Source organism: Pleurodeles waltl, chromosome 8 (assembly GCF_031143425.1).
Source record: "Pleurodeles waltl isolate 20211129_DDA chromosome 8, aPleWal1.hap1.20221129, whole genome shotgun sequence".
NCBI classification, from domain to species: Eukaryota; Metazoa; Chordata; class Amphibia; order Caudata; family Salamandridae; genus Pleurodeles; species Pleurodeles waltl.
Window position 1 is genome coordinate 182,832,493 of NC_090447.1, and position 22,460 is coordinate 182,854,952.

At 42.1% G+C, this 22,460-nt stretch overlaps 1 protein-coding gene across 2 annotated transcripts in view; it reads right to left on the bottom strand.

Moving 5' to 3' along the window:
* CFAP298 (cilia and flagella associated protein 298) overlaps positions 1 to 22,460 on the bottom strand; it is a 74,194-nt gene that overhangs the window by 49,801 nt on the left and 1,933 nt on the right. For both annotated transcript variants that reach the window (XM_069204031.1, XM_069204032.1), the window contains exon 2: positions 10,028 to 10,182. In XM_069204031.1, coding sequence (XP_069060132.1) covers positions 10,028 to 10,166 — 139 coding nt within the window. In that variant the 5' untranslated portion in view covers positions 10,167 to 10,182. The remainder of the gene's footprint in view (positions 1 to 10,027; positions 10,183 to 22,460) is intronic.

Consider the following 22,460-nt stretch of genomic DNA (forward strand, 5'->3'; position numbering starts at 1 on the left):
AGGGCCCACCCCTGACTCCTGCCTACTTGGTATAAGACGCCGCACTAAAGCAGACAAACATACGCAAAGATTCATTGACCTGGCATTTGTAGTGTATAAACGCTTGATTGCAATATATTGGAAAGCTCCACACGCTCCCTCTGTCGGGACATGGCTACGTGACTTACATAGCCGTTCTCAAGCTGAAGCCCAGACACTTCACTCACTACAACACAGGGGCCTTATCCTAGATGGCCCGGAGATCTGGGATACATTTGTGGTGGCAATGGAGGCCAGAGATGACATGTATCCCCCATGAACGAGCCTCAACCCACGTACATCACAGCCTGGGCCGATACTGCTAATACCTTAGCAGTACGGCACTCACTCTAACTGTCTTAACATACAATCACTGCTTATACCCCTCTTCCTCCTCAAAAGACATTTCTTAACTGCACCCAACTACTCCCCACATGTACATACAAACATGAAACATACAACCATAACAGGTAAAAGGCTCCGGCCCCTGAAACTGTCAACTCCACAGTTACCCTCTACAACCTGGTAGTGTTTTCTATATTAATCACGGATATCGTCAATGATTGGCCAATCTTTTGTTAAGCTGTAATTGTTTATCATAATAGCTTGCATGCTAAAAGTTGCCGCACTCTCTATTATGCCTTTAACTCCTACGCATTATTAGGTTTAGTTGTAAAAGTTTCCCCTTCCAGCTACCCTTGTTTTCCCCCTTCAATTTCCCTTCTTCCTCTTTTCTTTTCACACCTTTTGCTGTGGCAATGCTGTGTAAAATTTTACAAGTATGCAAATATATCGCAAAAGAATGTACAGCTGGTATTGTTGTGTGGAATTTGTGTTCAATAAACAGATTTAAAAAAAAAAAAAAGAAGAAAAGGGATATCATTCCGTTCAAAAAGCACTTTTCTAAATATGTAAAAACATTAAATAATTTTGCTTTATCCAAGCACCCATCCCAAAATTTAGAAAGTCCAGATAAACAAGAAAACACATTTGCCAAGACATAATAAGGCATTTTAATTTCACATGCATTTTCAAACATGGTTTGGGGTGTTTCCTTTAACTCTCTGAATAAAAACATATTTACACTTTTAAATCGTACACTTTCAACTTCCAACCTCTCTTCTAGACTGTCCGGTCTACGACAAAATGTTTTCCTCTTCACTAAAAATCTCTGGAATGCACTTCTTAGTCCAAAGAAGACATTTATTATTTCACTACGCAAGGCTCCTAAAAGGAGATTAGCATGTTGAAAGCATACATTTAAAAATGGTCAAAGCAATTAAATGAAAACATACACAAATTATCCACTGCAATATACACAGCAAATATATGTATCTATATTGCAATGCAAAGTAAATAATGAATAAAAAATGCATCATAGTAGGGCCTGTCAGGTGCTTCATCTTTCTCCTACCAGCAAGCCCATGAACCCGTTCGTCTGCGAGAAAGAGAGATCTTACCCTCACGGGAAATCTATATCAGGCATCCAACGTCTGAATCCTGATTGAGGCCTCTGAATCTCCCACTGTGGATCTGGGGCTCTTTTATATCTTAACCCCTTCTGTGCCTTGGACGAGGTCACCTCGTCCAAGGCTACAGTTCCCCTGTGCCCCCCCGTGCACCCACCTCCCCCCCAAGGTGGGGATGGAAGGGGAAGACCTTCCCCTTCCACCCCCGACCCCCGCCCGGCAATCCGATGACGTCAGCGCGCGCACAGCGCGCCGACGCCTTCAGGTGTTGCCGGACGCGCTGGAAGCCATTTGCTTCCAGCACGTCGAGGAGGAAAGGACACAAAAGGTGAGTCCTTTCCATTTTGGGGGGGGGGGGGGGGAGAAAACAGACACGGGGGGAAAGGAAATGCTTTTCACAAGATTCCTGGGCAGGGCCCGCCATCGTGGAGCAGGAATCTCCACTAGACACCAGGGATTTTCTTGGGTAGGTTTGGGGCAATTGTTTTTAGTATTCCGTTCCCCCCCCCCCCCCCCTCCAGGGGCAGATCCGCCGATTTTTTGGCGGATCTGCCCCCTGGGGGGGGGGGGAGAGGGGGCGCTAGCAATCCACTAGACACCAGGGATTTTGTTTTGTTTTTTTATTTTGGGGTCGCCCCCCCCCCCCGGGGGTAAATTTTTGTTAGTATTTCGCGCCCCCCCCAGGGGCAGATCCGCTGATTTTTTTGCAGATCTGCCCCTGGGGGGGGGGGGGGGCGAAATCCACTAGACACCAGGGATTTTTTTTTTCTATTTTTGAGGGCGACCCCCTGGGGTCAACTTTTTGCCTGTCCATTTCTTTCACTTGTTTATGGACGATGTATTTTTGGAAGAGATTGTGGAGCAGACAAATGTGTATGCAGAGCAATATTTGCGGGACAACGCTGCCAGACTTAAGCCTCAGTCTAGAGCTACTCAGTGGGTTCCCACATATCTGGAAGAGATTAAAAGGTTTTTAGGTTTGTCTTTTTTGATGGGGTTGATCAGGAAGCCGTCACTGGCTTCTTATTGGTCTACTAGTCCCTTGATGGCAACTGCTATATTTCCTGCAACTATGACACGTAATCGGTATTTGCTTCTTCTTCGTATGCTGCATTTTGTAGACAATGCTTTAGCCTTGCCACGAGATCACCCTGATTGTGACCGTCATTTTAAGATTAGGCCTGTCCTTGATCATTTTGTGGATCGGTTTTCAAAGGTCTATGTTCCAGGCAAAGAGATAAGTGTGGACGAGTCTTTGGTCCTTTTCAAGGGGCGTTTAGTTTTTAAGCAGTACATTCCTAGTAAGAGGGCACGGTATGGGATTACATTGTATCTGCTGTCAGAAAGCAGTACAGGATATGTGTATAATTTCCAGGTCTACACTGGTAGGGATTCCAGTATTGACCCTCCTGGTTGTCTGGCCACTTTTGGAGTTAGCGAAAAAAATTGTGTGGGACCTTGCTAGACGGCTGTTTAACAAAGGTCACCATTTGTACGTAGATAATTTCTACACTGGAGTGCAGTTGTTCAAGGAGTTGTTAAGAGTGGACACTGTTGCTTGTGGCACAATCCGTTCTAACCGGAAAGGCTATCCAAGGGAGCTTGTCTGTAAGAAACTTGTGAGGGGACAGTGCAGTGCCTTGCGGAATAATGAGCTGCTAGCTATGAAATTTTCAGACAGGAGGGATGTGTACATGCTATCGACCATCCATGATGAGAGTACTTCCCCTGTGGCTGTTTGGGGTCAGGTTGCGGAAGTGCGCAAACCTGCGTGCATTTTGGACTACAATAGGCACATGGGTGGTGTTGATAGAGTAGATCAGAGGTTGGAACCTTTCACTGCTCTTCGTAAGTCTTATGTGTGGTATAAAAAGTTGGCCCTACATTTATTTCATTTGGCAACTTTTAATGCCTTTATTGTATACAAGGATTGTTCACCTGAGTCAAGGATGACATTTGTTAAATTTCAGGAGTCGGTGATAGAAAGCCTTATTGTGGTGGAACCGGCAAGAGTTCCTAGAGTAGAAGTGGTGGAGGATGTGGCTAGATTGAAAGATCAGCACTTTCCAGATCACATTCCTCCCACTCCCAAAAAAGACTTGCCCACAAAGAAATGGAGAGTATGTGCCCGGAGATTAATCCGGAGGGAGAGCCGGATGTACTGCCCCGAATGCCCTTCAAAGCCTGGGCTCTGTGTGCCCAGCTGTTATAGAAGTTACCATACCCAAAACAAAAACCGGGAAATACCGTGAGCGTAAGCTGTCTGTTTTAGATTTTCATATGTTTCACGGTTGGCATCTCTGTCGTATTTAGTTAGAGCTTTTGTGTTTGTAGTTTTGTGCTTATTTTATAATTAGTGGTTTCTTTGTTGTTTACAAACAAAAAAAGTGATGGCGGTGTGCGTGGGGTGGGGCTTGGCTGGCGGTGTGCTTGGGGTGGGGCTTGGCTGGCGGTGTGCTTGGGGTGGCGCTTGGCTGGCGGTGTGCTTGGGGTGGCGCTTGGCTGGCGGTGTGCGTGGGGTGGGGCTTGGAAGGTGGTGTGCTTGGGGTGGCGCTTGGCTGGCGGTGCCAGCCAAACGCCAGTCCACACTCCCATCAGCTGGTGTGATTCTTGTATCAGGCATGTGGGCGTATGTAAGTGATGGGCCCTTGAGTGGCGTGGTCTGTCGATGTGAGTGTTGTAATGTGCTGGGCCCGTGGCTGGCGGTGTGAATGGTCTTGTGCGTGTCATGTATGAAAGGTGTGTGAATGGACTGTAAAGCGGTTGGTGCCTTGTCGCGGCTTTACAGCTCACAAGCTGAGTCATTGGTTCAGTTTTTTGCCTTTCAGTTATTAACAGTGCATTTCATTTTTGTGAAATCTCTTGTTAATAAAATTTGATCCACTGAACCATCACTCACCCTCGTGCCAAATCCAACCAGTATGTGTGGTAAAAATGACAACACCTGCTCCGCTGTAATCAGGCGTCGCAGCACACCTGTGACACGCTAGGTGCCTCGGGTGGGACCCCGATGATGAACCATGCCACCAACTTGGTTGGTGGGTGAGGGGTCTTCTTCACATAACCTAAGTGTGTTTCTTTTCACAATTTTAGTGTTTGGCACATCACGGATATATGTGCACACATCAAAATGATATATTACAAAAATACCTGTGTTTGGGGGGGGGGGGCCCACCTATGTTTTTGGTCCTGGGTGCGGCCTTCATCTAGGGAAACCTACAAAACCCAGACATTTTTTAAAACTAGACACCCCAAGGAGTCCAGGGAGGTGTGGCTTGCGTGGCTCCCCCAACATTTTCTTACCCAGACTCCTCTGTAAACCTCAAACTTTGCATAAAAAAGCATATTTTCCTGACTTTTCTTAGTAGGATCACCGCTCCAGCACAAAATTCCTACTCCCCAGTTTTCCCCTCAGTCTCCCAAGTAAAATGACACCTCACTTATGTGGGTCCCCAAAGCAGAGTCCGTCTAAAGATGTATAAAAGAATATGCCCTTATAAACTCGCTGTGCTATCCCCTCTATCTCTACAAGTTTTGGGCCTTATTCTGTTGCAGGCACCTGGCCCACCCACACAAGTGAGGTATAATTTTTATCGGGAGACTTGGGGGGAACGCTGGGTGGAAAGAAATTTGTGGCTCCTCTCAGATTCCAGAACTTTCTGTCACCGAAATGAGAGGAAAAGGTGTTTTTTTAGACACATTTTGAGGTTTGCAGAGGATTCTGGGTAACAGAACCTGGTCAGAGCCCCACAAGTCACCCCATCTTGGATTCCCCTAGGTCTCTAGTTTTCAAAAATGCACAGGGTTGGTAGGTTTCCCTAGCTGCCGGCTGAGCTACAGGCCAAAATCCACAGGTAGGCACTGTTTTCTTTCAAAAAATGGGATGTGTCCACGTTGCGCTTTGGGGCATTTCCTGTCGCGGGCGCTAGGCCTACCCACACAAGTGAGGTATCATTTTTATCGGGAGACTTGGGGGAACGCTGGGTGGAAGGAAATTTGTGGCTCCTCTCAGATTCCAGAACTTTCTGCCACAGAAATGTGAGGAACATGTGTTTTTTTAGCCAAATTTTGAGGTTTGCAAAGGATTCTGGGTAACAGCACCTGGTCAGAGCCCCACAAGTCACCCCATCTTGGATTCCCCTAGGTCTCTAGTTTTAAAAAAATGCACTGGTTTGGTAGGTTTCCCTAGGTGCCGGCTGAGCTAGAGGCCAAAATCTACAGGTAGGCACTTCTCAAAAAACACCTCTGTTTTCTTTAAAAAAAATTGGATGTGTCCACGTTGCGCTTTGGGGCATTTCCTGTTGCGGGCGCTAGGAAATTTGTGGCTCCTCTCAGATTCCAGAACTTTCTGCCACAGAAATGTGAGGAACATGTGTTTTTTTAGCCAAATTTTGAGGTTTGCAAAGGATTCTGGGTAACAGAACTTGGTCAGAGCCCCACAAATCACCCCATCTTGGATTCCCCTAGGTCTCTAGTTTTCAGAAATGCACAGGTTTGGTAGGTTTCCCTAGGTGCCGGCTGAGCTAGAGGCCAAAATCTACAGGTAGGAACTTTGCAAAAAACACCTCTGTTTTCTTTCAAAAACATGGGATGTGTCCACGTTGCGCTTTGGGGCATTTCCTGTTGCGGGCACTAGGCCTACCCACACAAGTGAGGTATCATTTTTATCGGGAGACTTGGGGGAACGCTGGGTGGAAGGAAATTTGTGGCTCCTCTCAGATTCCAGAACTTTCTGCCACAGAAATGTGAGGAACATGTGTTTTTTTAGCCAAATTTTGAGGTTTGCAAAGGATTCTGGGTAACAGAACTTGGTCAGAGCCCCACAAGTCACCCCATCTTGGATTCCCCTAGGTCTCTAGTTTTCAGAAATGCACAGGTTTGGTAGGTTTCCCTAGGTGCCGGCTGAGCTAGAGGCCAAAATCTACAGGTAGGAACTTTGCAAAAAACACCTCTGTTTTCTTTCAAAAACATGGGATGTGTCCACGTTGCGCTTTGGGGCATTTCCTGTCGCGGGCACTAGGCCTACCCACACAAGTGAGGTATCATTTTTATCGGGAGACTTGGGGGAACATAGATTAGCAAAACAAGTGTTATTGCCCCTTGTCTTTCTCTACATTTTTTCCTTCCAAATATAGGAGAGTGTGTAAAAAAGACATCTATTTGAGAAATGCCCTGTAATTCACATGCTAGTATGGTCACCCCGGAATTCAGAGATGTGCAAATAACCACTGCTCCTCAACACCTTATCTTGTGCCCTTTTGGAAATACAAAGGTTTTCTTGATTGCTATTTTTTACTCTTTATATTTCAGCTAATGAATTGCTGTATACCAGGTAGAGAATGAAAACGCACTGCAGGGTGCAGCTCATTTATTGGCTCTGGGTACCTAGGGTTCTTGATGAACATACAAGCCCTATATATCCCCGCAACCAGAGGAGTCCAGCAGACGTAACGGTATATTACTTTCGATAATCTGACATTGCAGGGAAAAGCTATGATAAGGTCAATAGGCAGAATGAAGCTAAGGCTAAACTTAACACAAAATGGAGTCTGTAACTGGTGTGACGGTGGACAGCCAAGCCAAGTGCAAAGTGGTGCTACACAAAGTCAGTGGTCAACACACACATTTCACTACAAGTGCACAGAAATACACTGATGAGAAACCCCCAAACATAAAGATGCAGTGCATACCCTTTGGGTGCTGTGCCCGTTTGATACTTTCCATCTGCAACCTACTCTGTACATTGGGGCATGGGTTCAGCAAACCTGCCAAATTAAGATCCATTAAGAAGACCTATTCCACAAACAAAAGATCTTCCAGCACAGAGGACCAAGCCCCTTTTTGTCCTTAACAACCTGTACAATTCTGTAAACTTTCTTGTAGTTTATTTCCTTGTACTTACCCATACCACTGAATGCAGAGTTGCCTGAACCTCCGGGTCTGTCTATTTTGTTCATTTATTTTCGTTGCTGTTTAATTCTTTCCTTCTGAACGGCTGCCTGACCCTCCATTGTACTGATTATGAATGTTATTGTTATTATTTCTTAGATGTGTTCTTTTGTATTGCAGCATTTATACAGCTCTCACTACACTTATGTGGGGTGCTGAAGCGCTTGCTTAGATAAATAGCATGTAACACTGTGCAGGGTGTGTGGTTGGAAGACTGTTCTCTTTATTTTGATTCTATGTAGGATGTGTTTCCATGTTGTGCATGATAACCACTCAGGTGTGATTATCGTGTCATTGGATGTAGTGTGATGGATGAACGCACACAGGAGAAAGGCATACAGTTTATGGTTTTCAGTAAGCTGGCAGCTTTGAACAGCTTTGATGGTTCTCTATTTGTCTTTCCTGCCTGATGGTGGGCACTGCTTATTTCTCCTCCCACCGGTGGAGTCAGAGGCGAGCAACCACATAATTGCAAATGATGGCTGGGCAATCCAACAATTCCTAGAGCGAGCTGAGAGAAAGAATGCCCAACTTTTAGACTGTGCTGTTGTGCTTTCAGTCCGAGCACTTTCTCGCTTCTTTTTTTTTTTTTCTTGAACTTAACATTGAACAGAGGGGTGCCTGGACCTCCAAGTCTGTTGTGTTAATTTACTTAGTGTCTAGTTCTTCCACTGGTAGATTCAGAAGGCGACAGGCCACAAAAAGGCAGATGCTGGCCAGGGGAACAGCTGACAAGTACAGTGTGCATGCCTTTGGCACACCTAAGGCAAACCTGTGCCCTGTGTTTTGCACTATATGCCTTCTATATTGTGCATTTGCTCACTTGCACACTGTGGCCTTAGGCTCAATTGTCATTGTTTGCAATCATTGACTAGCTCATATGTATTCATGTTTACTATCCTGCAATAATGTGTGATAACATTCATGTAGTCTGATAATATACTTCAGGTTCCCATTCATGCCTTTCTGATGATTAGGAGAAATACATTACATGAATATGTATGTGAATTATACACTTCACTTCCCATCATGAACAACGACTTTGATTTCCCCCAAAATAACGAAGTATGGAAGATAAAAAATAATCACCATGCTGTCGGTCAGACATTGAGTAACTTAATATTCCAGAAGGAGAGGAGTAGAGCAGAGCAGTGCTTTGTGTAAATGCACCAAGGCTGCTGTCTGACAACAATGTAGACACCGAGAAAGGTATTAGCCTTGTCTCGCAAACAGGCTGAGGACTGGAAAATAAATGAGGTTCAGATAAGCGAAGACAACACCTAAACCCTCATAAAACGGTAGACTTTTATGCTAATATTAGGTACATAGGAATCCTCAAAATGTACTATGTTACCTGCTTTTATAATTTTAAATGATGCGCATTCATGTTCACTACTAGCGTCCTGATATCTACAATAAAGCTTTTACATCTACTTATACTTAAAATTGGCTCTAGATAAAGTCTTAATAATGACAGTATAAACTTCTAGTGCTTGCACACTTGGGGCAAAAGGTGCCAATAACTCACAACAAAAAATCAAAATGCTTAACAGTATCTTCTATGTTTTGTTACGTGTCTAGTTCACATTCTCTATAGGTAAATTGGGAGGCATTTGGGTCATATCTTGTCAAATTTCACCCCTTAATCTGAAATTCATATACCTGTGGGGATCTACAGGGTTGTGATCATTAAATGTTCCTGATAACGTAATGCTACCGCGGCCCATCCATTACAGCATGGGACCAGGATCCAGCTATACTGCCTGTAGCAATTCTAGCAAGGTGTTGCTAAGCTTGTTTTAGCCTTCTTATGCCTCAAGCCACTCTAGAATAGATTCTTCAAGCAAAGAATCAATTTTACTCACCACCTTTGTGCAGAATCGCCTCAAATTATCAAGGTTCTACATATCAATGTAAACCAACTGATCTACAAAAACGTTTTTTATGGGTACTGTACTGAAGAAAAAGATGGCCACTGTCAAAGTGTTCTGTCCAAATGTAGTTGACCCCTACAAGGTATTAAATCCAGCACACAAATGGTCCACTAATACTTCCAAAACCGATTGAATATAAAGACAAAACATCTTGATGTTTAAGCTCAGCAAGGAGTCTTAGAGCACAGCGTGTACAAGTAAGGACGGCAGAGGCAACTTCTCAGTGCCCGCTCAAGATTTTGAGCTCTATGTTGCCACAGATCACAAATCAAAAATGACAAAATCATCCAGCTTTCCCAAGAACTTAATAAAACCTTTTTCCATCTGGCTTTATTTAAACGGGCCAGTCGGCATCCTTGGCGCACATCATTTCTGTTTATTGCTTGTTATGCACTCTAACCCATGCGGATAACCATGTTTTTAAACTTTTTCTAAATCTTTTGCATCAATTGTCAGGCAAATCGCTTAACAAAGGCAGTATTATACAACAGGAAGTTATTTTAGTATTGTACAAGACAGCAAACAATATTTACGTCCTACACAAATTAGTTCCTTATACCGTAGTTTGCAGATCTTAACATAATTGAATATGCTATTCTTTGTCAGATTAACTACTTTTTTCTTGTATTACTACATTTTGCTACAGTCACTCCTTACCGAAACATATTCTCTCCACTTTTAACCTTCCGTTATAGATACAAGCAATTTGTTTTGTCAGCTCTTCCAGAGACACCTCCACCGTTGTCTCAAACAGAAACTGGCTTTCGTCCCTGCATTTCACGTGCAACAAAACCATTATTGCACCAAAAGATCTAAATTGGATACAAAAAACAGGTACATTGAATAGTGCAACAGATACTGCTAATGACATTATAGTTGTTGAATCTTCAGAGATTAAAAGTCAGAGAGAGAATTTAAAGACGTAAATGAATTGTGGTTATTTATACCGATAAATAACACCTGAAAGCATAATATAAATAAATAACAATAAATGCTCAAATCAATAATAAATAATACTAAATTCACAGTCCTCTCTTTCATACTGTTTAGGTTATGCAATATGTAATCGTATCTCCCTATCTCATGCATCACAATAGTAAGCACAGGTGCTAAATGTTCACTAGAAGAATCAACTTTAGGTTTCCTCCCTTAAGTTTTTTATCAGGTGACAAATCTCATCATATACAAGGACAGCCTGTCACACCCTTCAACTTCTAATGCTGATCAAGTTATTTGGCTTGGTCTACCGGGACACTCTGGACTGTAACGTCACATCACTTATCTTTACTACAAGGTAAGCCACAAAGGGAAGAAGATACCCGAGGATTTAGTCACAGTTTGAATATACTTCGTTGGTGTGCCACCATTTGAAATGTTAACCAATATACTGAGGCCATAATTTTTCAACCTCTGATGTGATAGATTATGACCCTCACCCAGGCTTGATGGTGGTCCCATACAAACTCTTAAAGGGACAAAAATGTCGACTTATAACATCAAATATCTAGACTTCGGCAGGAACAATACAGGATGGCATTTTTCTCCTTGAAATAGCCATTTTTTATTTTAAAATTTTCTTGATGATTAATCCTCCTTTTTTGTGGGTCTTTTTTCACGATTGCCTTTCTGTACTGATGTATATATATATATATATTATTCTTTGTATGAATAATTATTCATCCAAGGGTTGAGGAACAGGGTCGTTTGAAAAGGTTAAATACTTAAATGAATATGTATAAATATGATATACTTTAAAAAAATATTTTGGAATAAACAGAATGATTTTGTGAATATTGTCTTTCATGTATGAGGTATGAATGTATTAAACATATGATTATGTGATGCCTAAGGGGTACCTCTTATATTTCTGATATGCTTGTTACCCCGGGTCCTTGTGCAAGTTAAAGGGAACACCCTATCTTGTTGCTGAGGTTTTCTGAATAACCTTTGGGGCACACTTCAATAGAAGGAAACAGAATGAGAAAACAATTGTGTGATCAACTATCTGGTTGCTGAAAGCTCAGCTTTGTTCATGTCTCCAAGGGCCAGATGTATCATTTTTTCAAACAGCAATTACCTAATTGTGATTATCTGCGAATCACAATTACGTAATCGCTATGTGAATGTATGAAACCCCAGGAGTTTCATTTAGCGATTCCCAATGGCTCGCAAATCGACCTACCTCATTAATATTCAAGAGGTAGGTTGCAATTTGGGACCCATTGTGAATGGCTACAATCACAGGGATGGTGGTATGCTGGGCTCAGCAGACCACCATGTCTGTGATTGCTTTTAAATAAAGCAATCATATTTCTTTTTCAAATGCAACCCATTTTCCTTAAAAGGAAAATGGGATGCATTTAAAAAATAAAAATAAAAAGTTTTTCAGTATTGGGAAGAGACGGCCTTGACACGCCCTTCCTAATACCAAATCAGTATGTAGTTGCAATTGCAATTTGCGATTCAGTAACAAGTTACTGAATCGCAAATTGAAATTCATACATACCAAAATGCATTTTTTAAATTGCAAAAATGCATGATACATCTAGCCCCAAGTTTTTTCGGTATGCTGGGATTGCCTAAAGCTGGATGTTGGTGTTAAATGTGGGCTTATGGGTGAAGACTGGCCTTGTACTCCCTCTTGCACCCAGGACAAAGAAGACTACTTGTGGCCAAAAGGATTGAAGGTTTATGTGTGAATTCCTTAGGAGGATGGCTATGGGAATGCTAATGTGTTTATTAGCATGTTGTATGAACTTGAACTTCATATTACTCCAGAAGTGCACATAGGAATTACGAGACACAAATGTGTCCTAAGGAAACAATGGAGGAAGTAAAACTGTTGATGAGTATGTTACTGCCCTGAGGAAGCTTTTGCAACCCTTGATGATGAGTTTATTCATGACCAAGGAGTTAGGCAGGCACTAAATCCTACCATTCAGGAAAGACTCTGGATCAATGGTGATTTGGATTGAAAGGACATTACTGCCATACTTAGGGAGGCTGAAATGACCAGATAGTGTGTTAGGTCTGTAAAAAAAAGACTCAGATGCTTGATATGTGTTGGTGAAGAATGTAAATCCCAGGAATCAGTCAAGAAATCTCCAAAGTGATATAAGTATGGATGGTAGCAACGTCAGCTGCCATAGATGAGATAGCTTTAATAATGTAGCCTTGAGTAAGGGTTGTCCTGCTTTAAAATAGAGGTGTGGTGATAGTGTGAAGATGAAGCACTTCATGTGATTATGCTGTAGAACGAAAGGGAACAAAATGGTAAAATGAATGCATATTAGGAGAATCAAGCAGTGAGGAAGGGTGCATGGACAACCGTGAAACCTAACATTTTAAAGAGAAAGTGATTTTAAACATTGTAGTCAAAGAGTGTGCCAAAAAATATTTTGTGCACCATGAGACTAACAGGGTTGAGGTTACATATGGTAATAGACTCAGGTTCTCCATATAGAGTTGTGGAAGAAATTGGTTGGAAGAACCTTTTTGATTAAAAAAATATAAAGGTCCAAAATTGTATACGTCAAACAAAAGTCACAGATACAGTGGGGAGTCGAAAGAGATGCCTGGGTTCAAGAATCTAATTTTCATGACCAAAAACAGAACATTCACGAACAAAATCTACATAGGCTAAAAAAAAAAAGTACATGTGTAATAGACTGGTTAGATCAAAGTGACCTTAATATAGTGTTGGATCCCGGCAGCAACAATCAGGCTCTGACAGTGGACAAGGAGGAAAGAACTGGGAGATGCATGTTAGTGAAGTTTTCCACTGTTTATTGCAGTAGAATTTGCAGACTGGAAGGATTTGAGCATAAGGTTGTTCTTTAGGACTATGCTGGGCTGACAATTAATAAAACGAGGAACATACCCATTTTACTTAGAGATGAAGATTAAATTTAGGCGGACATAATTGAGCCTATAGAACATTCCAATTGGTACTCCCTCGCCTCTTGTTCTAGTGTGACATACCTCCAGGACTTCAATAATAATATCTTCATTGATAGGTTTCCCTTGTGTGAGGAAACATGCTTTTTGCAGGTTTCCCCACCACTTGCCCCGAATTTGACTACTAGGCACTGGTGCAATGGCTCTGAAATGCCCTGAGCACTGGTAATTAGGACTCAGTGCATGTGCTCTGACCCTTACAATAGTGTATGGGTTATTGGCTTATACCTAATTGGCATAGCCTATTGTGGTATATGTTACCAGGGGCACCCAGGGCATGTAAGTTAGAGTGTACCTCAGGGACTGTAGCACTTCTTCTGCCACCCCTAGTGGCATAAGGTAAAACATGGCTCACAGTTTCCCCCTGCAGAAGTTACTCAACTTTGCCATTTTGAGCAATGGCAAAGTCTAAGCTCCCTTTTTAATGTTGTGCAAGTCACTGCTACAGTAGGCCTAACGAGTCTTCAGGTAGGATACAGCATATCTGCAAAGGAGAACAAGTGTTTAACATGTTCTAGCAGTAAAAACCCACAATGGCCACTTTTACTGTGGGAAGAGGCGGGTAGTCCCGTTGAAAAGTACAGAGGTACACACTGACAGCTCATCTGTGCTAACCTCTGAATGGGGATACCAAAGTTGGTACTTCAAGGTATCAAACAACTTGTTACATTCCTTTTCTACTTAGACATCAAGTCGGGCTTAATGTAACTTGTTGCCACATGCAATCTTTTAGAAAGTTGCTACTCTGTTCCTCAGGTTTTCTAGTTGCCATTTTCTGAGGCAACCTTCTGCCTTCCTGGGAAGACATGTGAATGAATCCCAGGAAAGGTAACAATAGAGGCCTTCCACTGGAGGAGGTGTTACCTACTCCTGGCAGGAAGCCACACAGGGTATTGGCCCAAAAGGCGAGCTTCAAAGGGGAAGCTGCCTTTGAAGAGCAAGTAACAAGCACACGTGGGAGGGCTGTTCTATTGTATAGGTGGACAGCTGACAGTGGGGCAAGGGAGGGGGAAGAGTCGTTAAACTGTTTTTCCCGTTGACATGTAGTCCAATGATAGCCATATCCTGGTAAGCTGAAGTAGCTTGCCTGGGGAGTTGGTAGCTGAGTTCTCCAGATCGTCACCTCTCACCCCTATGCAGTCCAAAGGACCATGACCCAATGCTACAAAGTTGGTCACAAGTTTGCTGGACCCGGGAGAGTGATCGGACTGAAGCTGGGTCATCCAGATGACAAGTCACAGCCAACAGAAGGAAACCACTGTACTGGACAATTGGTAGCCTGGTAGCAACAGGACTTCTGTTGAGCCTGAGAGGACTTCAAGGGATGTTGATCCCTCTGGCCAGGATCACCTCACCAACTCCATGGACAGAGGGGTAGCACCAGGAAGATCCCTTCAGCACAGCACAGCACCTTCAGCGTCCTGTAACCCTGACATCAGGATCACTCCAACAGAAGTCAAAGTCAGGGTACCACTTACAAAGGATCTGGACTACAGACTGCTTTCTGTGAGGAGGTACTTGTTGCTATAGATCTTGCTGGTCCCCCTAACTAGCTCCCTCCCGGAGCTGGTCACCTGAAATAACTCTACGTAACTGCATTACAACTTGCCCAACTTTTTCTTGAAAAAGTTCTTTAATGTCAAATTCATTGAATTTGCCAACGCTTATTTGTGGTTAAATAAAACTTTTTTATTTTGCTATTCCTTGTGAAATCTATATGTCTGGAACCCACCAGTGAATCTTCTTTGTTTGGTGTCCAAAAATTTATAAAATATGATCTATTTTACAAATGGGTGTTGGATTTCTTGAGTGTCTCGTTTCTTTCTTCTGCAATTGTTTTGGTGCTATTGAAATGCTTTACACTTGTTCTTTTGTGTAAAACTGATGGTCAGATGAGCCACAGCTAACCAATGTTGAGCTAAGATTTAACAAATGAAGCCTGACTGGTCCGAAAGGAGTTTACAGTGTATTGCACAGTGAAGTCATACAACCACACCATGTAATATTCTCCATTTCCTCACACCTTGCCAAAGATCAGTGAAATGTTAGCACTAGTGAAGGTGAACACTACTGAAGGTGAATGAAATGTTTTTCATCAATTTTAACTAGATCCAGCACTCACACGAATTAAATATCAAAATAACACAACTCTAGAAATATGGCTGCCAGTCCTCTTTCAATGACAATCATTGTGGTTAATGTTGCGTGACGGTTGTCTGTCTTTGATAACAGAGAAGTTGGGTATGAATTCATCGACCAAAATGGTGCACAACGTGCATGCCAGAAGCTCTGCATGTTCTTTGCGTGCTTTATGCTCCATGGAATCAGGTAAGATTGTATTTATCGCGTAATATCGTATTCAGTCGAGATAGATATTTGAATGCGCAGTACATACTAATAACCTGGCTTCTCCGTATTACATTGAGCGATATTTGGGCAAGTCAGTTTCATACTGATAACCACAGTATCTTTTGCATCTCATATGAGCGGTTTTTAGTATGGGTGGAAAGATCTACTCAGCATAATACTGAGCTATATTTGGAAAAGTCAGTTTCATATTGACAAGTGCAGTATATCCTGCACTTCATATGGGCGGTTTTGTCAAAGTATATGGGCCAAAAGGATTATTTTGACTGAGTGGGATATCTTCCAATAATACAAGGACCGGACACTTTCAGTGTATTATTATAAAGTTGGCTGAGGTAGGACAGAATAGGTCACCGTTATCTTTAACCATACCATTTGTGTGTTTATTTAGGAGATTTCTGTGATGCCACAGCCTTTGCATTAGATGTGGGCAGTCATGCAGCCACAAGATAGTGTGGAAATAAATGCATACAGGAGATAGTCCTTAAAGTTTATTTACTGATTATTGTTTTTGTAACTACTATTGGAATTCCTTCATGAGCAGTTATAGCACATTATATATATATATATATATATATATATATATATATATATATATATATATATATATATATATATAATGCTGTGCTGATTTTGAAATGTTAATGATTGGGGTACAATTTTTGGATAATGGATGTTACGATTGAGACTGGGAATGTCTTTCTTCCAACTGAACTATTGTGGTGACCATACAGTTTTTACTACAATGTCAACAATGGGGACAGTGGGTGCTTTAAACAGATGTTGAGGTACATGGGCTATTTGAAATGCATTTGATTTTTGTTTGTTTCTATTTGTCTAATGTATATATAGCGTATTAGCGACCTATGAGATTCCCTACTAACAAAAGTGGTGTAATTGTAGAGATCCATGGCATTCCCTACGGATTCTGGGTTATAGAGTATTTGATCATAAATGACAATAATGTGTTTATAACATATGGGCAACATAACAATGATGTGTATGACCAATGTCAGGAATTAATGGCAATTGTTCATTTCAGTGATGTATTAAATGGGTAGCAAGAGTGATGATTCTTCACAAAATAAATGTGGGTAGAGTGATGTCTTAAGAAACATATTGTGTGTCAATGTAAAGGAGAATGTACATTTATATTGTAGCCCTTAGAAATTTGCATAGAATGAAAAGTGTTGGCAATAGGCTACAAATGTGATGTTTGACCTTTTGACTGCACACAAGATTTGTGTCTTGGAAATTCTTCTGGCAATAAAAGGAATTTTAAACAATCGTGGACTAAAAGAAGTGGATTTAATAATGGACTTTCTTTGCTAGAATTGTGTTACTTTGACATTTAATTTGTGTGAGTTCTGGTTTCCTTATCTGGTTAAAATTATTGGAAAGGAGGTTCCAATTGGGAGGGTGAACTGGCTGACCTCTCGGATCCGTATGCACCTATCATTTTGAAATACAGTGGTGATTTGTAAATAGGAGTGGATATAAATTGGAAATTGATGAAAATGTTTTCCATCCTTGACCTGTATGCAGCATTCTGCTAAGTTCAGTTACATTTGTGCAGTATAGGGAACACACGGTTTATAACCCTTGAGGATATTACGAATTTAAGAGGATGCCCTTCGACCTAGTCTCCGCAGCTGCATTCTTTTAAAGGTTGATGTACAGATTGTTTGGGAAAATGAAAGGCTCTCTCTTTTTCCAGGACAATATACTGATAATGGGGAGAGAAAAAAATTAACATCACTGTAGACTAGAGAAGGTTCTGGAGTTCTTGTTATATATATATATATATATATATATATATATATATATAAATAAAACAATGCTGTTAGAAATAGGGTCTCTAGTTGGCAAAAGTATACACCCTTATCCAAGTAGGGACCACAATCCTAGTAAGGTTCACAACACAATCCAAATTATCCTGTGCCCTCTCCTAGCAGCTTGGCACTGAGCAGTCAGGCTTAACTTAGAAGGCAATGTGTAAAGATTTTGTGCAGTAACACAGTGAAGACACCACAGAAATGCAGCACACGGGCTTAGAAAAATAGATAATTTTTATTTGAATAAAATAAAGTCAAAATGATTCAATGAGCACAGGTTGAAATATCACTTTTAAAAGGTTTAAAAGAGTCTCAGTCCTTAGAAATCAATAGTTGTTTCTTTGTAACACACAGTACCTCGGATGCGTCAATATTTTTGACGCACGGAGACTGCGGGGGAGGAGATGCGTGGAAAAATAAGGTGTTGCCGCAGATTTTCCGGCATGGCACAGACGATGCATTGTTTCTTTCCACACTGCAAGGGGTTGCGTCATTTTTCCAGTGCGCAGTTTTGGTTCCTCACTGTGATGAGGGGGTATTTTGATGCCCAGGGACGATGCGTTGAAAATCCTTAAAGTGTTGGTAGAAGGAGCTGCGCTGCACTGACCTGGTAGGCGATGCGTTGAATTTTCCATCATAAGGCAGGCACTGAGTTGAATTTTCCATCATAAGGCAGGCACTGAGTTGAATTTTCCGTCAAAAGGCAGGCACTGCGTTGAATTTCCAGTTGGGAAGTCGGCGCTGCGTCGTTCTAGTAAGAGGTGCAACGATTTCTCAGCCTCGATGCAGGCTTTGTGTCAATTTTTGCAGGCATTGCGGCGATTTTCGAAGCACAAGGAGTTTCTTTGAAGAGGTGAAGTCTTTGTTGGCCCTGAGACTTCAGAAACAGGAGGCAAACTCAATCCAAGCCCTTGGAGAGCACGTCCAGGGGAAGGCAGAGTCCTTCCAGCAGAATCAGTGGCCAGCATGGCAACAAGCAGGCCAGTAGGACAACAGGCAGGGCAGCAGTCTTTCTCAGCAAAACAGTCCATATGAGTCATTTGGACAGCCGGATAGTTCCTCTGACAGGTTGCAGGTATAGGTCCAGAAGAATCTGATTTTGTGGGGTCAGAGACCCAGTTTATATACCCAAAAATGCATTTAAAGTGGGGGAAACTTCAAAGCGTGGTTCTAAAGTGCACTAGTTCCCCTTTCACTCCAGTCCTGTCTGCCAGGATCCCGGGGGGGGGGTTGGGGGGGGTGGTATCAGTCCTTTGTGTGAGGGCAGCCCACTGGCCTTTGAAATGTAACTGTGAGGCCCTCCACCATTCGTGCCCAGGAAGACCCATTCAGTATGCAGATGAATGCAGATGTGACTGAGTGTCCTGTGTTTATGGTTGTCTGGGTGGAATGCACAAGATGAGCTGTCAACCAGCACAGACCAGTCGTCGATTGGAAACAGGCTGTAAGGCACAGAAGGCAGTAAGTGCAGATAAATGGCCACTTTCTAAAATGGCATTTCTAAAATAGTAATATTAAATCCAACTTCACCGGGAAGCAGGATTTTGTATTACCAGTCCGGCATTACCAAACAAGACATGGCTACTCCTTCCAGATCAGAATCTACCACTTACGAGTATATGAGGGCAGTTCTAATAATAGTCTATGAGAGGAGCAGGCCTCACAGTAGTGGAAAACGAATTTGGGAGTTTTTCACTATCAGGACATGTAAAACACATAAATATATGTCCTGCCTTTAACCTACATAGCACCCTCCCCTATGGGTTACCTAGGGCCTATCATAAGAGTAACATGTAGAAAAAGGGGAGTTTAAGGCTTGGCAAGTAGTTTTAAATGTCAAGTTGAAGTGGCAGTTAATCTGCCCACACAGGGCAATGGCAATTGTGGGACATAGTTAAGGGGCAACTTATGTGGGTGACACAATCAGTGGTGCAGGCCCACTAGTAGCACTTAATTTACCAGCCCTGGGCACAGGTAGTGCACTTTACTAGGGACTTACAGGTAAATTAAATGTGCTAATTGGGTAGGAACCAATGTTATCATGTTTAGGGGAGAGAGCATATGCAATTTAGCACTGGACAGCAATGGAAGTGAGCAGAGTCCTAAAACCAGCAAAAACAGTGTCCGAAAAGTTGAGGGAGGCAGGAAAAAAGTTGGGGGATGACCAGCCTAAGGCTGTCAGGTCTAAAAAATGGTGTAACTACTGAACATGCAAAGTGTAAATTTTCGCAAGAACAGATGAGTTTGCAAGATTAGTAATGATGTTATAAAGCTAAAACCAGAATTATTAGAGACCATCAGTTGTGCCCCCTCTCCATGGTGTTGAGACAATGTTAGGTCTTTTTTGGGCCTAGCAGGTTTATGCTAAAATTGTGAACAAATTAATGGACAAGATTTATCAACTGAGACCGCTACTGACACCTAAGACAAACTTTAAGTGGACTAGTGAGTACCAGAATTGTTTTGAAGAACTCAAGGTAACTAATTGTGAGGAATATGCCATACCTGGAGCCCAGTGCTTGCAATATGGTTACCACAGATGTGAGCGAGAAGGGGTTGGTGGCTATTTTATTGTGCTGGAACATTTTATAACATTCATTTGGGAAAGGGAGTTTGTCATTTGTTGTTACCATAAAGCCCTGACTAAAATTTTAACCAGGAGGTCATGATTAAGTGAGGTCAGTTAGCATGATTGCCTATTTGTTTGCAGGATCATACATACAAAGTGCAATGATTGCCGGAGAATAGGAATATCATTGTGGACTTCTTGTCCTGCATGCCCTAAGACCTTAAGGAGCTCAAGTGTGATACATGAATTGTCGTGGAATGATTGGGCGCTAGTGAGAGGTAACTGGATGGTTCCTTTCAAGTTGTTGAGAGGGAACATTATTGCCATGTGGCCTGATGGCAATATTAAGGCCATAAATGCGGTGGAAAACACGTACTGGTGGCATGTGCACACACTGTGAAAAGGATTGGAGTAGTAGCAGTTGTTTGGGTGCAGAAAAGTCTACAAAGCCCGAGGCCATCATTATCTGAAACATCTGGATGAGGTGTTGCAGACAGAATGGGTTCCGGTATTTTTGCTAAATTACAACAGGGTTCAGTTTACTTCTGATAAACCTAGGAAGTACATGGAAGGGTACATGAATATCTAACGGGATGACCTTTTATATAATATCAATAAAAACTAAATGGTGGAAGGCGTTAGCAGAGCGTGTAGTAAACTGGTCCCTGAAGGGTGTGAGGAGAAAGCTGAATATCACACATGGTAAATATAAGAAGTATTAAGATAAGAAAAATGGAACAGTTTCTACGTTGTTAGGGTGCACCAATGGGTTCGTATCAGGGAGCCTGGTATGGTGTCGAAGGCATAACGCGTGTATTATGCGCCTTAGAAGGAGGTCCACGTGATGAAGAATTCCATGAGGTTCACTTCTGGAAGATGCTGCCATCATCAGTCTGTCTAATACTAGGTACCTTCAGCAGCGGTTACTGGAAGCTCGGTACTTTCTGTCTGATGAAGGTGATGGGAAAAACAGTGCGGTACAAGAACTGTTCGACGTGGCCCCGTCAGATGTGTTATCTGGTGGTAGTGAGGGTAATAGCGCAGGTCTGTAAGAGGAAACACAGTTTGGCACCTTTGTGTTTGCGATCCCGCAAGAAGGTTTGGAGGAGCATGCAGAAACCGTGTGTAGGTAATGTGTCAGAAAACAAATGTTTTGATTTAGGAAGAAAAGGGTTGTGTGGAAGCTACTGGTGATGAGTAGTAAGGGGGTTTGTGGTTGGGAAGGATTGAGATCAAAGGTACCCCGAAAAGTTGGACCTCCAAAGAATTTGGATGATTACATTTGTGGATACATGTTATAATGATGTTGGGGTTTTGTTACGTTTTTCCTTCGCCCGTTGTTGTTAGCTCTTGTGTTAGTTCCGTTACCTTATTCTTTGTGGGTCAAAAGTGGGGGGTATAACATGTCTTATTCATAATAGGGTTGCGGCAAATATAGTGGAACGTGGTTACGTAAGCAACTTCGTTTTACTGGAATGTTAGGTATGAGGTATATGATAGTATTTCCGATTATGCTGTTATCTACCTCGTCTGCTAATAAATTTGCTCATAATTGTAACCGTGTCGGAGCATCTACAACACCCTAATCATGGACGGCAAGTCACCAAAATGCCAGGGGTACCGGAAGTGACATTACACGCCTTTGACCTTCACTCACACATGCACATGCTTACACATAGAAACACACTTTCTCACATACAGGGAGTGCAGAATTATTAGGCAAGTAGTATTTTTGAGGATTAATTTTATTATTGAACAACAACCATGTTCTCAATGAACCCAAAAAACTCATTAATATCAAAGCTGAATATTTTTGGAAGTAGTTTGTAGTTTGTTTTTAGTTTTAGCTATGTTAGGGGGATATCTGTGTGTGCAGGTGACTATTACTGTGCATAATTATTAGGCAACTTAACAAAAAAAAATATATACCCATTTCAATTATTTATTATTACCAGTGAAACCAATATAACATCTCAACATTCACAAATATACATTTCTGACATTCAAAAACAAAACAAAAACAAATCAGTGACCAATATAGCCACCTTTCTTTGCAAGGACACTCAAAAGCCTGCCATCCATGGATTCTGTCAGTGTTTTGATCTGTTCACCATCAACATTGCGTGCAGCAGCAACCACAGCCTCCCAGACACTGTTCAGAGAGGTGTACTGTTTTCCCTCCTTGTAAATCTCACATTTGATGATGGACCACAGGTTCTCAATGGGGTTCAGATCAGGTGAACAAGAAGGCCATGTCATTAGATTTCCTTCTTTTATACCCTTTCTTGCCAGCCACGCTGTGGAGTACTTGGACGCGTGTGATGGAGCATTGTCCTGCATGAAAATCATGTTTTTCTTGAAG